The sequence below is a fragment of the Camelus bactrianus genome, chromosome 3 (assembly GCF_048773025.1).
Source record: "Camelus bactrianus isolate YW-2024 breed Bactrian camel chromosome 3, ASM4877302v1, whole genome shotgun sequence".
In the NCBI taxonomy this organism is placed as follows: Eukaryota; Metazoa; Chordata; class Mammalia; order Artiodactyla; family Camelidae; genus Camelus; species Camelus bactrianus.
Window position 1 is genome coordinate 80266993 of NC_133541.1, and position 18017 is coordinate 80285009.

Consider the following 18017-nt stretch of genomic DNA (forward strand, 5'->3'; position numbering starts at 1 on the left):
TTTTTAAGTCTTTGGGATTTTTAAAAAAAGTTTATGTATTATTTTATTTTGGGGGGGTAAAGGGAAGATCATTAGGTCTATTTATTATCAGGTTTTTTTTTTTTTTTTTAACGAAGGTACTGGGGATTGAACCTAGGCCCTTGTGCATGCTAAGCACATGCTCTACCACTTGAGCTGTACCCTCCCCCAACTTTAAGAACTTTTGAAGACTCATTACTCAAAGTTCAGACTTTGAGCACTGAGCTGGGACGAAACTCTGGGGATCACCAAGTGGAAGCTTTGACCTCCATACTTAGGAATGTTTTTGCATTTCTTTGATCCCACTTTTTTGCCAGCTCTACTCCTGCTCTAAGACACACTAGTTTATCTCTCCTTGTGCATGGCACAGAGCCCTGCCTCCTTTCTCTCATTCCGCTGCTGTTTGGCATGAAGGGAGCTGCAATGTGAAGACACTCTGCAGCACACAGAGGAGCTAGGCTGGATCCCTGCAGGACTGCATACAAGTTCTTCTAAGCCATAGGGCAAGGAGCTTGAGCCTTTTCTCCCTTATTACAGAAAAAGCCAAAATGCACTCTGTTAGTGCCACTATCCATACTCTTCAGTGGCCTTCAGCTTCTGTTGTTACTGTTGCCAAAAATGAGAAGTGTCCAGGCTGCCAGCAAAGTAGGCAGAAGGCCGTCTAAATAGACTGGAATCTGTACTTTTAAAAAATATTTAATAGGCACCTCGCACCTGCATGCATACAGCACTGCTGTTTCATCCACACTTGTATTAGATCCTCATGAATTATTCTGTTGATCAATTAAGTTAACAATCTCAGTATTTAAGGATCTCAGAATCCCAGTCAAGCCAAAGAGGAAATGTCCATAATGTCCTTCAAAGGTAGTGAATGGTAATGATAAGCTACTGCTGTGTGTTCCTTGACTGCTGGTGGAGTACAAGCCTGTATGAGTTAGGTTATTCTTCTGCTATGGAGGAAAGGCTAGAAGAGTGTTAAACCGACTCACCCGACAGACTCAAAAGACTGTATTTGAAGTCTGGCTTTTCCTTGCTACTCACTAGCTGTGTGACCCAGGGTAGCCCAGGCACTGCATCTCAGGCATTATCCTCACCTATAAGAAGGAGATGATCACAAACCTCCCCTATCTTCCATAAAGGTTTTTGAGAGCTGCAAATAAAATAGCACATGCGAAACTGCTTTATAAATGAGAATGTGCTATCCGCTAAGTCTTTTTTTTATGACTTTCTCAATTTGGATGTGTGTTTCTAGCTGCCAAGGGGTATTTGTTTATGGAATCCATAGACTGTGTGAACAAAAAATACTGCAAGTGATATCAGTAAACAAAGAATACTGAAGCCATCAAGTCATCAGACAAGGCCGCCACCCCCCCCCCCCCGTGAAGATAAGCCTCTGCACCCTGAGGGGACTCAGAATAAGAAAGGACAGGATACTGGCTGTAGATAGCTAGATGCTTGTCAAAGGAATGATTTCAGTGAACCCAAATGTTTGCTCCCTCCCATATATAGAAAAGCACTAAATTCTTTAACTTGAGATGTCTGGCTTTTTTCAGTTAACAAATAATCTTTTAATGTTCCAACTACCTGGTCTTTGTTGTAAAGCTCCTATCTATCCTGACTCCTCCCCTACCTCTTTGGAGCAGCCCCTCAGAGCGATCTGAGAGGCTGTCATCCAAGCTCAAGTCCTCAGAAATGTCTGCCGAATAAAACATAACTCTCAACTTTTAAGCTCTGCATTTACTTCAGTCAACAACTGTTATCAAAAGACTTATCATAGCCAATAATTTGAACCTGTTCACCTATGTAATAGTTCAATTCTACTAGCAAAACTGGTGTAAGTTCTATCTTTTTTTCTCTTTTTGCTGGCACTGCTGAGACTTTTATAGATATGCTAATTAGCTGAGAAATGGTAGGAGAAAAGGATAAAAGTAAAAAAAATTTTGGAAAGTAATGATGTTAATGAATAGGCCCTAACATGATAATTAATCCCTGAATAATAGTGGTATTACTAAAAATTAACAAGCCTATCATCAATGAGCTCATTCAGGTCATGATACTTTCTAATCATAATGCAGAAGTAATAAAGAATACATACAACAATTACATTCTAATGTTTTCTCCAACTGTATATTTCTTATGAAGTTAAGACAATGTGTGGTTTAAGAATAACAGTGTTTTAATGTGATGTGTCAGGAAACAAGGAATTGCCCTTGGGCTAAGAAAACAACTCTGATATCCCCATTTACATTTACTGCTAAGCAAAGTAAGTTCAGAGAGGCTATGTCTTGTTACAATCTCTGTGACTTGCATCACCAAATAACTTACTTACCTGGGCAAAGAAAAAAGAATTCCAAAAAACATTTACTTGGTAGGTCAGAATATCCATCAGAGCATTTGCTGTGGGAAACAGATGCCCTGGACCCCTGCATCAACTGCTCTGACTGCCTTTGAAATACACCAGAAACATCCAAATTCAACAGTCTTGCTTTTTTAATGAACAAGGAAGAGAGAGAGCACAGACAAATAATCCTTGTGAAGGAGAGAATTATACAAAAATTGGGATAATATAAATCTGAATAAAGTAAGGGATCAACGTGCAAAGGGCCTGAAGCTTTTCCCCAAGCCCCTGTGGTCTGGGCAAACAATTTTAACACTGTTATTCTTTGTGGGGTACTTGGGTGGGGGAGTGTTATGTATATGTGCATGTTTACAGGCTTGAAATACAACCCATATGGGAAAGAAATCTTCCTAGTTCATAAGGAAAAAACCAAAAAAACAGGTAATTTTTACAAAAAAGATAATAGAAATAAAGGCATTTAATTGATTGGATTTGAAATGCATTTTGTGGATGAGTATGACCTCTGGTGTTAAACTAGGGAAATTCCAGCACATACATCTTAAGGGCAGAAAGAGAAGCAAATACAATTTTCCAAAAGCTAATCATTGGAGGTTGCAGGCTTTTGTATTGACCTTTCTTTCAGCCTTTCTTATTCCCTCCCTCCTTCCCTCCTCACTCTCACAAATATAAATGAATATTTACTATGTGGAAAGTACTATCCACAGGGAAGATACTGTCTTTGTTGTTCTAACTGCTTAATTTTACATGTTACATTAACAATCCCCTATAGGGAAGAAAGGCTAAATTATAGTATACTATATTAAAAGTTTACATAGAATACTTGAACTCTGTTTGTTAACTTTACAAAGAGGCTTGATGAAAATAACTTCTTAGATGTGTCCGTCTTAACTAGATAGTGTAAAATGCCCCAATAATGTTATTAGGATTCAGACTCAAAACATAAAGTTGTTAGGACATCTTGTGATTTTTCATCGTCATACAAATACAGGATCATAACACTCTCCAAATACAGACATTTATTAGCAAGATGATTTTTTGAGTGTGTGACAACTAAATGATTCCTTAAAACAAGGAACAGAGATAGCAAGGACGAATAATTCCTGTGATAAAGAGATAAAAAATAATAAATATCTGACTGATTTGCTCTCCTCTCTCTCCAACCACAGTGGGTTTCAAATTACTATATTATTTCATGAAGTTTTTCAGAATATTGGCTAGGTGGAAGCACCTACGGTAATCTGAGTTTTGGTATTCTGACAGTTTTACATGCCATGGATGAAATCCTCATTTCTTTCTTACCTTTTACATCCTATCCTCCACGTGAACCCCCTTTGTGAGTAGTGGGAACTCCATCATTGCCATAAATCTCAGCATACATCATGTTTCTACATGATGAATGGCACTGCACTTAATCCCCTACTTAAGGCATAGGATACACATGGCAAAAGATACAGTATTTTTTCCCTTTCATTTTGTTTATGGAACCTCTTTGGAGCCTTAAATTTGCTGTTTGAGAGTCAGTTTGACAAAAGAAGATGCAGACATTACTTTTTTAAAATGACATTTTAATAACTCTAGAATCTTATCTACTTTCACGCTGTTAACAATTACTGTGATATTTGGGGGAGGATTGATGTAATCTTTCCTCTAAATTTACGAAACACTAATGAAAGTATTAATTTACTGTGATAATACTTCTTTGATGTGTTTAGATTTGGAAAGATAAATCAAACTTTTTCACTTAATCAGTTACATGTAGCAACTAGAAGGATATATAGTTGTTATAAAGTGAAAATAAATGTTATTATGGATTTTGTGCTTGAGTTGAATTTTGTTTCACACCAGAAGGTGAAATACTTTTATTTTGGAAGCTTTCATTGTTACTTCAGATTACTCATTAGAATTGTTTTTAATAGTCATGCTCACCACACAATTCATGCAGATCCACTCAACTGTCTTACAGATTCTACCAGCTTCAAAATTCTAAACAAGCTTTATTGAATTGCCAAAAAATCAGAATTAAAAATAAAATGCTATTTCCAATTTTTAGCCATTCAAATTATATTCTTGACCAAGACTACTGAGAAATACAAGTTCTGTGGGACTAAAAGCAATCCTCTCCCCTTTTTCTTTGGATCTGTTTACTTGCATGTACAAAAAAAATTGTTTAACCCAGGTCCAAAGGATATCCTAAAATGAATTATTCACCCCATGGCATTGAAAACACACTCTCTTAAGAGCAGGTACCTGGTAAGCAGCTTTAGGGCAGCTGCCGAGTAGAATATCAAGAAATTGGATCCAGGTGAGAATTCCAATTACCTAATGAGAGTGATCCGCTTTCACGTTAACTTCTTGGTCTTTCTGTTTCGTTGTAAGTGCTATCATAAAAATCATGCTTTAAAATCACAATTTAAAATAAAAAAAAATTCCAACTGGCCGATTTCTTTCGCTCCCCTTTTCGGGAGACAGTAATCTCAATTTACCTAAAGAAATAAGAAGGATAAAGACTTAAGATGGGGCAGTAACAAAGAACTCTCGAAAGGGTCCCCTACTGCTTTGTGTTGGTATATCACCTAAAAGAACATAACACAGGAAATTTGTGAGGCACAAAATACAATTTTTTATTCGTTTATTAGCAAATAAATATACCTAACTCTAGCAAAACTCCAGCATTGTCTCCAGGCAGCTATTATTCAGCCCAGGTTATCATTATTAATAATTTCCTAGCCAGGCTGTGACTACCGGGGTGAATCAGCCCGCGCAAGGCCCGTCTCCATCCGTGCCGCCGCAGTCAGGGCTTGGCAGAGAAGATGCTCGGTGTTTGCGCATCAGTGATCCGCCTTTGCTTTGTGTCTTTGCTGCAGGTGGGGAGGAGGAAGAGGAACAGAAGAGGAGCTGGTGGCCGGGTCGCTGAGCAGCTCCTAGACCCTCAAGCAAGCCTCCTCTCCTCGGCAGGAAAAGCTCGCGGACCTACCAGCTGGGGTGGCCAGAGGGCCAGAGCGCCGCAGCCCAGGACCCAGCGGCCGGGGGCGCCAGCCCCTCATGTTCCGCAGAAGGCAAAAATGTGAGCGGCAGTAGCTGGGAAAGCCCTCCGCCCCCGCCAGGGGGACCCGGGAAGCCCGCGCGGGCTCCTCCCGCGGACGGAGGGGATCCCCTCCTCCGGCCCCGCCCCCATCCTCCCCCGGCCCGGGCGCCGAGGCAGTTAACCCTACCCGCGCCGCAGTGCACTCAGGCAAGAGCGCAGCGCGGCACAGCCAATCCAGACTATCAGGCGCTAGCGCCCAGCAGTGGGGAAAGATCCGGTAGCCGGGCCCGCTCGGATCGGCCAAACCGAGGCTCAGGCCCTGGGGTTCTCACAAGCCTTAATGTACTGACTTAGCTAGTCGCCCAAGTTTTTCTCTCCAAAGCGGGTGCCCCCGCAGTTATTTGGCGGGCAGCCGGCAGCCCACTCTCCACGGTACCATTGGGAAGAAGTGGGCGTGGGGCGAGGGGGTGGTTGTTCTGCAGCTCTGAGAGGCGTGCAGGTGGGCGGAGGAGTGGCCCGGGTTCAGCACTATTCCCTTGCTTGACCCCTGGCTGAGGTGGCCCAAAGTGCTGCAGTGCCCCACGCAGGTGATCTACACTGCGTGTCCGACACTAGTTAGGGGGGGCGGCGGCACGAGAAGGAGGGACGCCCCTTTCCTTTATCCTCCCCCTACAGACCCGCTGCACTGCCTGGGGGCTCCTCATCCCAGGTGGTGCTCACAGGCGCTCCCAATCAGCAGGTGAAAACACCGCCCTCACCCTGGCCCGGCCTGCGCACCCTAGGATTTTCATCCTGCAGATTCCCTCCTCCCCATCTCTTTCTCACACACGGTCCCCTAAACCGCGCGCGCCGCAAACTCAGTCTTGGTCCCCGCAGGTGATGTCATGCCCATTGTTTTGGTGCGCCCAACCAATCGGACTCGCCGCCTGGATTCTACCGGAGCCGGCATGGGCCCTTCCTCGCACCAGCAGCAGGAGTCCCCGCTCCCGACCATAACGCATTGCGCAGGGTGCACCACCGCCTGGTCTCCCTGCAGCTTTAACAGCCCTGACATGGAAACCCCATTGCAGTTCCAGCGCGGCTTCTTCTCAGAGCAGCCGCCGCCGCCGCGCTCCTCACACCTGCATTGCCAGCAGCAGCAACAGAGCCAGGACAAGCCGTGCCCGCCCTTCGCGCCCCTCCCGCACCCTCACCACCACTCGCACCTCGCGCACCAGCAGCCGGGCAGCGGCGGCAGCAGCCCATGCCTCCGGTGCAACAGCTGCGCCTCCTCCGGTGCCCCAGTGGCGGGGGCGGGGGCGGGGGATAACCTGTCCCTGCTGCTCCGCACCTCCTCGCCCGGCGGCGCCTTCCGGACCCGCACCTCCTCGCCGCTGTCGGGCTCGTCGTGCTGCTGCTGCTGCTCGTCGCGCCGGGGCAGCCAGCTCAATGTGAGCGAGCTGACGCCGTCCAGCCATGCCAGTGCGCTCCGGCAGCAGTACGCGCAGCAGCCGGCGTCCACCTCCCAGTACCATCAGTGCCACAGCTTGCAGCCCGCCGCCAGCCCCACGGGCAGCCTCGGCAGCCTGGGTTCTGGGCCCCCGCTCTCGCACCACCACCACCACCACCCGCACCCGGCGCACCACCAGCACCACCAACCCCAGGCGCGCCGCGAGAGCAACCCCTTCACCGAAATAGCCATGAGCAGCTGCAGGTACAACGGGGGCGTCATGCGGCCGCTCAGCAACTTGAGTGCGTCCCGCCGGAACCTGCACGAGATGGATTCCGAGGCGCAGCCCCTACAGCCCCCGGCGTCTGTCGGAGGAGGTGGTGGCGCGTCCTCCCCGTCTGCGGCCGCCGCCGCCGCTTCATCCTCAGCCCCGGAGATCGTGGTGTCTAAGCCGGAGCACAACAACTCCAATAACCTGGCGCTCTACGGAGCCGGTGGCGGAGGCAGCACTGGAGGAGGTGGTGGCGGCGGCAGCGGGCATGGCAGCAGCAGTGGCACCAAGTCCAGCAAAAAGAAGAACCAGAACATCGGCTACAAGCTGGGCCACCGGCGCGCCCTGTTCGAGAAGCGCAAACGGCTCAGCGACTACGCGCTCATCTTCGGCATGTTCGGTATCGTGGTCATGGTCATTGAGACCGAGCTGTCGTGGGGCGCCTACGACAAGGTACGTAGTCGAACCCCTGCCTTTCTTTCCCGGGCCGCGGAGCCGGACACCGAGTGGTTGGAATAGGCACTGGCGGGAACTCTCTGCCTGCCAGTCCCGAGCCTTCCCACGATTGGAGGCGCCCGCCGGGACAGCGAGCACCGCTCAAACGCGCACCCCTAACCGCAAGGCAACTCTGGAGAGGAAGCCTATCCGCGCGCGGCCAAAGTTCTGTAGGCAGTCAATGCACAGCGCGTTTGGGCACGTTCAGTAGTAGTGGTTTCAGGAGTTGGTGGGGGAAAGCATACTGTATTCCTCTCCTGGTGCTTGCGATGTAGGAGACCCCGTTGAAACCCAAACGCTTAAACTCGGGAATAACTTCCTCTTGGATTTCGAGAGCCAGAAGCTGCCTGTAGGTCTGCGTTGCCGCGGACCTCACTGCTTGGCCTTCCCGGCTCTCATCTCCTCTCACTTCCCATTGAGGCCAAGTGCTGTGATAGATCTCAGAGCCACGATAGGTGCCCCTACCCCTCTCCTCCTCTTGGAAGTTGAGGACCACTTCTTGGGGGCTGACCGACCCCCGAGCCCTGAAAGATGATTAAATGTGCTTCTTTTTAAAAAGCGCTTCTGTCTGTGTTGCAGGCGTCGCTGTATTCCCTAGCTCTGAAATGCCTTATCAGTCTCTCCACGATCATCCTGCTTGGTCTGATCATCGTATACCACGCCAGGGAAATACAGGTAACTTAGGTTCTGCTGTTTATGAATGACTAAAGCCTTGCCGCCAGCCTGGAGAAGTGTAAGGCAGTAGACACTTTCCCCCAGCCCTCGTGTCCTTGCTTGAGGTTACAGAAGACACATGCTGTATTCTTATCTTAGCACCTGACCTGTTCTTTCAGGAAGTTAAAAACAAAACAAACAGTGCAGCATGTAAACATGCAGTCGTTTCTGGGATGTATTTGTTAAACCTGTCAGATTTCCCTCTCTCTTCTTTAATAGATCCACTTCTCCATATCAGTCACTGCGTTTGTTTTTCTCAAGACCAGTTATGCACTAGCCTTAATATGTCGGGTAAATGTGTACTCTTGTTTGATACACGTCTTCCTAGTGGGTGGGTCATTATGGACAATTGTGCCCATCTATATCACTGTCACTGGAGAAGAAAATGGGCCCACGATACTCCTTGCTAATGTATATACATAAGACAAGAGGAAAATTCTAACCTTTTCTATATCTTTCAACATTAAAGAAAAGATCTATTGTAAATTTAGGATTCAGATTCTGTATATCTGATAGTTTGGTAGATTCTTAGGTACAATTATTACATTGTTTAAAATGTTATTTAAGAGCAAAGGCCGCTGCCCTTGTAAATGGACTTGTTAGGGAAATGTTTGTTTTAAATGCAGCCAGGAACTCTATTGTTAGGTTTCACTGTTGCTGACAATTTCAGAATACTTCATCTAAAATTCATAGGTCATTTTTTGAGTTGTTTACTTTGCTATAGCTTTCAGTCAAAGGAATATTAAGGTTTGTGAATTAAAATAACTATAGAGTTTTCAAAAATTTAGAGTTAAGATTTTCCAGTTTAGAACTTACACTAATATGCATTTTTTGATTTTTTTTTTTCGAGCAGTTGTTAGGCATTTGTCCGAACTACTAAATCTTCAACTTTAGCCTGCTTTCCTTTAGGAGTTGCCATTAAATTTAAATAGCTTAGTGTAAATTATAAATTAAATTAATTTTAAGTTAGTAATTTGGAAAAAACATACTAAATATGGAAGAAACCAATTTTAACTATTGCCCAAACAAAATAAAAATACACGTAGCTCCGAATGAGGGGGGAGAAATCACTTCGTCATGCTTTCAAATTTGCAAAAACTTTGAAAAGTGTGATTTTGAAGGAATGAGAACAGAAAATGATAATTAGAAAGAATGAGAAATGTTTAGAAGTAATAAAACTGCGCTGGCCAGACAAGGCAAACACGTTTGAACTCTTTTAAAATTTTAACAATTTACAGAGGTGCATCTTTAATTTAATACTAGTGATTGTGGGCTTTTGAGATTCTTTCAAACATTTTAAAGTTATGCTAAAGTGTAACTTAAATATTATGAGGGTATTGCCTCATTTTGACTTGAAGAGTAGAACACTAAAAGCTGGGGGACGAAATAGGTGTAAGGAACCTTTGACTCATTTTACAGATGAGGAAGTTGAAGTCAGAAGAGATGACCAGCTGGCCAGTTCCCATGGCTAGACAGTACAGAGCATGACCAGCCCTGTTCTAGGGTCAAGCCCAGGATGTTTCCTGCTGGGCTCTGCTACTGCTTGCCAGCAACCCTGAAACATGGGTTTATCTTTGTGGTTCCTCTCTAAATCTAAAAGTTGGGTATATCATTAGGGTTAAATTTAAAAGGTGACTCTGAAATCTCCTTAGGTATTTTTAAAAATCAAATAACCTAATTTTCTTGTTTGCTCATTTCTTAGAGACCAGAGTAGTTTTACTTAACTCACCCTGGAAAGAGACCTTGCTGTTTTTTTGGGGGGGGGAGGGGTGTTGGGTTTTGTTTTGTTTTGTTTTGTTTTGTTTTTTCAATTCAACGTCAGCTTTCATATTATTCCTGTTCCTTCTGAAAAACACACAGCTAAACAAGCATTCATGGCAGGAGGACATTTGATAGTATTCACATCAGGAACAGAGTGTCTTCCTGAAAACACTGACTTTTTAGGAATTATGGGGAGATTTTTTTTTTAAATAACTTATATGAGTTTAAGAATGGCGAAATGTCAATGTGTTCTAAAAAAAATTTTTTTTTTGATACCATATTAGAATTCTTAACACTTAGAGAAACAAATTCAGGAAGTCCTATTTTTATAGATTATTTCGCACTTGAAAGAATCCCACCCCTGGCTAGTTTTGAGGAATATTTCTGTTTTACAAATGCATAGATATATTGATTAGATATGTATAGCATGGGTGATAAAAATGAGGACATGGATTCTTTTTCTTAAGGCTTGTAAGCACAGTGAACCTCTTTATTGCTAGGGCAATGTAAACCTCACAAAAAGTTAGATTTTTATGATTGGGTTTATCTGACGTAACATGGTTTCTATTAAAACAGACTTAAGATAATTTCAAAATAGATGCATGGGACATAGCATTTAATTTTTTTTTTTGGATGTAGCTTTTACATTCAGTGTTTAGTCCAGAGGCATTTTTTTCCCCTCAAGCTGAAGCTCCAAATTCTTATCTGAGATGCTTTTAAAATATATATATATATATAAAATGGAAAAGGATCAAGTAAATATGGAGACCCTGAGCTAAAAGTCAGGAGCCAGAAAAATACGTTCTACTTCATCCGGAGAATAAAGTCAGATGCTGTTGAAATAGTTACTCTAAAACACAGTAAAAGCAAGTTCGCAAGCTAATGTATAGATGTGTGGAAAATGATGAATTGTGCCCTTTTTTTTACTTATAGGTGTGCTTCTTTCATAAATTTCAAGCAAATAGGCACTTGTAGGTTTACTGTTAAGAATTCCAAGCATATCAATTAGCTTTGAGTTGAGGCCCTGTATGTAGGGCTTATGCTGCCATTCCAGGTGTACCCTTGGATGTAGCATATAGTCTAATGTGACACTTACTCTCTTTCTTTTTAGTGTAACTGTAGGATGATTGGACAGTGACAGCTAGCTAGTGTGGGTTTCTGGTACATGGTAGGATTTCTCACTGCATTCAGAAAAAGTGTTATAGCCAACATTCTGGCTCTCTCTTCACCGGAATTGTTTTAATGAAGCCTGGGGAGGCCCTGACATTTCCATAGAGAACCTTGGTAAGCACATCAATGTGACCTTTTATAAAATGTTTATACACACACTATCAAAATAAGATGGTTCAGGTGAGTCATGGATGGAAGTGCCTGAATTTAAATAGTGTGATGGGAAGGCTTTGTAAGAACTTAGCTCAGTACATTACAGCTTTGGTGTCATTTTTCAGTACCACAGACAGCTCAGTGCACCAGGCTCTAGTTTGTTCATTTCACTAATTACTTTTATACCCCCCAACCAAAAATGAAATCACTTTTTTGGGGGGAGGGGAGTTCAGAATGCTTATATAAAATCATTTAGTGAGAGCAGTTTTTCAGTTAAGAGGATATTAGACTTTTTCAACTAGACATTTGGCCTTTCTATATCCATCAGTAAAGTTAAAAAAAATGAATAATGAATAAATAAAATGAATTTTAGCAATGGCCTTTGTTATCAAAACCTTCTGACAAAGATGAGTACTACAGGGATTGTTTTATACAATTTGGAAAGGTCACTTGATGCTAAATAAGTAGCCTACCCACCTCAAATCCAAGGTCAAATAATGGGAACAAGAGAGGCATGATTTCCTGTGGCTTTGCTTTTTAACTCCCTCTTCTGTGAGATTTAAAGTATTTCTTTAATGGAACAAGAATAAGACAGAGTTCAAGTACTCTTTAAGATCTTCATCATCAGATAAGTTGAATGTAGATTTCACTTCATCTTTTCAACTTTAGTGTTCCCAAATTTCTCTTGAGGAAGCAATTTTGTTGAAAGAAAGAGTTGCTTAGTATTTTGATACAGGAAAATACAAAATTCTAAGTTGGGAAAGAAAGCCTCTCGGACCACAATCTTTCTGGTTCTCATGGGATTTGGCAGAGTGGCAGGTACTGTACTTTAAAGTTGAAAACATTTTTGCTTCCTTGATTTAGTTTTGGTGATAATATAGTCATATACCAAACAACATTAGAGGAAACACTGATTTTTCATTGGTATCTTTTGCAGTAGAATAACTCTATGCATTCTCCTTCAAGTTAGCTTTTCAGAGATGCGTGATATAGATCTAAAACTGGGAGAACACAAATTAAAATTTCTCTTTACTTGTGCATCTAGGCCACACAAAGGAAGGAGTGAGTGAGGTCAGGGGCCTCAGCGGCCCCCAAAGGCTCTTGGTCTGGTTGGGGAGGGATAGTTAAGTGCCCACTTCATAGACTCTGGCTCACCTCGGGGAGGGTAGGAAAGAATGCTCGCTTTCTCCCTCCTACAGAGAGCAAGTAGAGGCTTCCAGATCATGCAAAGAATACTGCATTTGGTTATTATTCTCATTCATAAAGTAATAAAAAATAAATACACAGAATAAAAATAACTCAGTACAGAAGAGTTTAAAATAAATGTGATAGTCACAGCCTGTCTTATTCCTCAGAAACAACCACTTCAACCACTTTTAAATTTTTCATAGATTTCTCCAGAACTTTCAAAAATAAATGTTTAATTGTGTTTAGAAACACACACACATTGCTTTTGTTGCTAAATATATCTTGAAGATTTTTCCTCATCAGCACACAGAGACCCATCTCATTCTTTTTTAGCAACTGTTTATTATCCCATTTTATGGATGTACTGTGGTCTACTGGTAGGCACTTGAAGTTTTCTGGGCTTTTGCTAAATAAGCCATTCTAAACATGAACAGTCTTGTATATGTACTTTACTAATTAGACTATACACATATGGTAAATATCCAGCAGTCAGATTAGCTGAATCAAAGTGATCATTTAATAAATTAAATGAAAAGGTACTTATTGCCCACCAGCCCTTCAGAAAGATTGTCAGAGTTTACATTCCCTGTTTCCTGAGACATATTCCCCCCACAGCATTGTTAACACTGACTACTATAAAAAGGAATTTAAGATATTTTGGGCTTTTTAAAGTTGACTATCTTCCTGAAAAAAATTTTTTGGAGAAAAATTCTTTAAGGACAAAGCTCATGGCCTCAGAAGGCTATTTGGAACATTTTGCAATGTCTAGGGGTGCATTATCTAACCTGCTGACAAACTGACCAGCCATTGTAAAGATGCCCAATTATTATTGTTTTACTTAAAAATGAGAGATGAAGGAAGCTGAAAGAATAGAAAAAACGGTCTTAGATTGATCTTTAGGCCTCTGCTGTGTCTATGAGGTAGAGGAGAGTTAACTCTTTGGCTACAAGACTCCAAAAGGCAGCGAGGTGGGAATCTTGCCTGAATTGCGATGCTGTGTGGTGGTCAGCTCCACCACCGATAGCTGTATTGCCAGCAACTTCTCCATCAGTTGTAACCAGACTCTCAGTCCCTTTGACTTGGTGTATATGCAGTAGTAACGAAATCACTCAGGACTCATTTTCTCCCCCTGCCTGTGTAAAGATCTCTGCATTATTAATGGGGGGTGACACCAAATAAAGTGATCCTGGTGTGTTTACAGAGCAGCATCACAAATGAATGAAGAGTGGAACTTTAGGTTTCCTGCAGATGGGTTCCCTTGATCTGCCAGCTCATTTATGGGCCACGTTATGTACAGCTCGGAAAGAAAGGCACTGTAGGCTGTCATCATCCCAGAGCACATCTGGCAGAGCGGACAGAGGGAGCTGGCACTGATTGCACTTCACAAAGTTCCTTTTGGTCAGGGTAGAAAGTGGTTTTGCGGGGGCCGTTTTAGAATTTCTGCTCATTAGGAAATCATACGATGTTTGCTACTTTGGAAGTATATTTTTAACCTCAAACTTCTTTAGAATTCTCTTTAGAAAACTGGAAACTGTATAGAGAGGATCTGAACTGTTACTGGGCCCAGGATCCCACCCAGCATGGAAACTCCCTTTATGTCATCACAGATAAAAATGGTCACCCAATTCCTACTTGAACCCTCTTCCCGTGATTGTCTGTACAAAGCTGTCCATTCCATTGCCAGACAGCTTAAATTTTAGGAAGATTTTCCTTACGTTGGGGTGAAATCTGGTTTTATTCCTCCCCATATTGAACATTTAAAAATTTTTTGAGCTCTGCTAATACAGTGGGGGAATTAAATGGTAAGGTTTCCTCCCTCTTGGAACCAAGCAGGTGGGGTTAAGGAGAGAGAGAAGACTTAAGTAGGGGGGAGGGGAAATCCTTGGAAGTCATAGGAAATGTCATAAAGGGGCCATAAGAGGCTGCAACAGAAAAAAATGAGGGGCAGAGGGTTGCACACCTCAGGGTGATCGGGGAGTACTCTCTAAGGAAGTGACTTTTAAACTGAGACATAACGGGAAGGAAGTCATCTGCTACTGGCAGAGTCCGGAGGAACAACCTATGCCAAGGCCTCGTGACTGAGAGGAGCTTCCTGCACGTGTACAATTGAGAGGAAAGCAGTGTGGCCCAAGCACAGTGGGCCTGGATGGGGCAGAAGGGAGTGTACAGTTCTGATACCAAAGGGTCTTGAGGACATGGTAAGAATTTTGTGGCATTTTCTTCCAAGTGCCTGGGGCCGTCATTTTAGCATAGAAGAATCATGATCCAGTCTACTGTTGAAGCAGACCTTTTGTTGAAGCTCTGAGAAGATTGGTCTGGAGAACATTAGGAGACTCTTGGCAAGTTACATTGTAGAGGTGATACTTGGACAGCAATGGTGGAAATCAGAAGTGGTCTGATTTAAGACCCAGGTTGGAGGTAGGATGGAGGTCCTAGTGATCGGATATGACTGGTGAGGGCAGGGAATGATGCAGAGATGGGCTCTGGTTGGAGCATTTGAGTATGTGGTGCTGAGGAGGGAGGATCACATTGAGGGGTAGGATGTGTAGTCAGGAAGGCTTCTGATTGGTATGTTTCTGGTGGTACAAGAGAATCTTGAGTAAAGAAGAAAGGTCTGTAGTGGAAATTTAAATTGGGGAGTGATCAGCATAGGGACTGTTTTAAACCGCAGGAATTGATAAAATCACCGAGAGAAAAAAAGAGAGAAAAGAAGGTCTGACATCTAGAGGTTGTGTGAAGGAGGATCTAGAGAAAAGAGATAAGAATGACTTGTGCTTGAGGTGGAGATGGGAGTGTTTTCAGGAGGGCACAGTGCTGTGTGTTGGTTGCTGTGAAGTCTGTTACTGTCGGGGGGAGAGGTGCCTGTTGGGTTCGGCAAGTTGAAGGTCACTGCTGACCTTGGTGAGCAGTTTCATTGGGATGGTAGAAGGCAGCCTGTAATTTCCAGTAAAACAGAATAAACTGATTTCTCCCTTCACAGAACTACAGAGCAAACATTTAAACATTAGGTAGGTCCCTTTAAATGCCCTCCTAATTAAATAGTTCCCAGTTCTTTGAATATTCCTGATCAGACTTAGAATGTCCCTGATCATATTCTTTTGGGCTGATTGTTTTATTGAATTCCTTCTTCGAATCAGGTCAGAAATGTAGTCAGTACTTTCAGATAAGATCTGCCAGTGAACTTGCTGCCTCCCTTCATCAAAAATGCTCCATTATACTGACTGTTTAGTATAAAATGATCATTGCCTCACTTGAACTGTTGCCAAGTAACACCTGTAAAAATGGTGTTGGACTGAATGTATGGCTTTGCATTTAGTGGCTCTGTTAAATGGCATCTTGGTTTCAGACGAGTGTTCAGCCTATCAGAATAGTTTGAATCATCATTGTGATATTTATTTGATAAATACTTATTTAGGTTCGGAAAATGCTGTGTAGGGACTGACGATGGAATTGGCTAGACCGAAATCAGTGCTAGATTCTGTTCCAGAAGCATGGCCAATATTGGTGGCTGTCACCCGATTTGTGCACATTCAGCTCTTCCTAGCTGCTTGCTAGCTGTGACTATGAAAAGTGTACCTTGGGAACCTATGCCCAAGGCATGAGTGAGCCACAGTCAGAACTGAGCAGTAAGACCTTCTTTGTAGTGAGCCGTCTGCTCATCCATGATATTGGGTACAGCCTGTCAAGTAATACCAACGCTATGAACTCTTGACTATCAACCAGCCCACCTTTCTCTACAAGAATGTCACAAGGACTGTTAGATCCCTTGCTGAAATCCATATATTCTGTGCAGTCTCATGATCTGCCAGTCTATTAGTGATGCCCTAGAAGGGAACAAGACTGATGTGCTTACCAACGTAGGTATTAAAATGTAGGCTTCATGACCAAATGCCTTTTCTCTTAAAATTTTTGTTTTCCTCTTCAAATTATAAAATTAATAAATATTTATGTTAGAAAGTTTGTAAAACATAGAAGATGTGAAAAAGAATATGTTAGTTTACTCTCACCACCCGGAGATGATAATTATTGTGATACAATGTGTTTACATTAAGTAGATGGACCTGATATTTGCTATATATTGCTAAAAAGAAATTTGGTGTTCTTATCATGTAATTTTCTATTAATTTCTCCATGTTATTAAGCATTCTAAATAGCTCTGATTTTTTTTTGCATCATACAGCTATCATCAATTTAATCCTTTCCTTTAGTTTTAGACACTTAAGAAAAATTAGAAAGAACATATTTAAAATATTTTTATAATAAATGCTTTTGCAGGTGAACTTTTGTAAGTTTCTCTGATGATTGTCTAATGGTAAATTGCCAAGGCAGAAATTACTTTGTTAACTTGGTTATTTTCTGGAGCATCTTGGTTCAATTTACTGGTTAGTATTTGAACACTGTACTACCCTGTGAATCTAGGAATTTGCTTTCCTGTAATCCTCTGTAGCTTCCTATTTCTTCATAATTTGGGTTTGTAATATTGGGTAACTAGGTTTATAAAAGGGTATTCCTGTTTAATAATTAAAGTTTATATAGAAAGAGTGTGAAAGCAGTATTGGAAGACAACTTTGCCCCCAAATGTTCCCAATCTTTTTTTATTATACGAAGCTGTAAAAACCATAATTTCTGAAATTTACTCTATAAACTTTCCTGCTGAGCAAAGCAATCAGACTCTCCTTTGAGTTGTTTACTGTTTTTTGCAGCGCAGCCTCGTAGCTTCTGGAGCCAGCCTGTCTGGACTCATACCCGGCCCTGCTACTGATTAGCTGTGTGACCTTGGACAAGTTACTTAATCTCTCTGTACTTCAGTTCCCTTGTATGTGAAATGGGGACTGTAGAGTCCCTCTCTGATCGGGTTGTTATGGGGATTGATATATGTATATATATATATACACATACATACATACACACACACTCACTCACTCACTTAGAATGCTGCCTGGCATGTGGTGAGGGCTATTTAGGTGTCAGCTGCTGGTTATTGTTAGCTATTTTGAGGTTTGTTGGGGTGGAAGGGGAGGAATTGGAGCCCAGCCTCTCTGGGCTTTGGGAAACAGTGATGGTATTTTTTTCTTCTTTTACAAGTCTTCTAAGAGGGAACATTAAAAAAAAAAAAAGGTGTGCATTCAAAGTGTTCATTAGTTTATTAACATTTAATTTGAGAATATGTATGTATGTTTTTTGTTTTTTTAAAAAAGCTTTAATCTCTATTAAGGATAGCCAATATTGTTTTAACTGAGTTAGTTCACATTCTCTCTGTGGGCAAGTTAGCTGTCTGGGGGACCAGATAGTGTTCATACTGGTTGTCAAGTCAGTAAACTAGTGTTAAAGTACTATAATGCTTTGGTTCATAGTTTTTACCAAAATAGCCATTTCCCCTAAAAACCTACCACAGGCGTGGCTTCTGGCTGAAAGCAAGGCTCTCTGTGAGGCA

The 18017-nt window shown here is 42.4% G+C and overlaps 1 protein-coding gene across 5 annotated transcripts in view; it reads left to right on the plus strand.

The window, feature by feature from the left end:
• The window catches only part of KCNN2 (potassium calcium-activated channel subfamily N member 2), a 363080-nt gene that overhangs the window by 229095 nt on the left and 115968 nt on the right, over positions 1-18017 (plus strand). For 4 of the 5 annotated variants that reach the window (XM_074360476.1, XM_074360473.1, XM_074360474.1 and 1 more), the window contains 3 exons: positions 5242-5441; positions 6279-7555; positions 8177-8272. In XM_074360476.1, the coding sequence (XP_074216577.1) occupies positions 5420-5441; positions 6279-7555; positions 8177-8272 (1395 nt within the window). In that variant the 5' untranslated portion in view covers positions 5242-5419. Of the gene's footprint in view, positions 1-5241; positions 5442-6278; positions 7556-8176; positions 8273-18017 lie in introns of those variants that run through there. The other variant, XM_074360477.1, reaches the window with a different exon arrangement.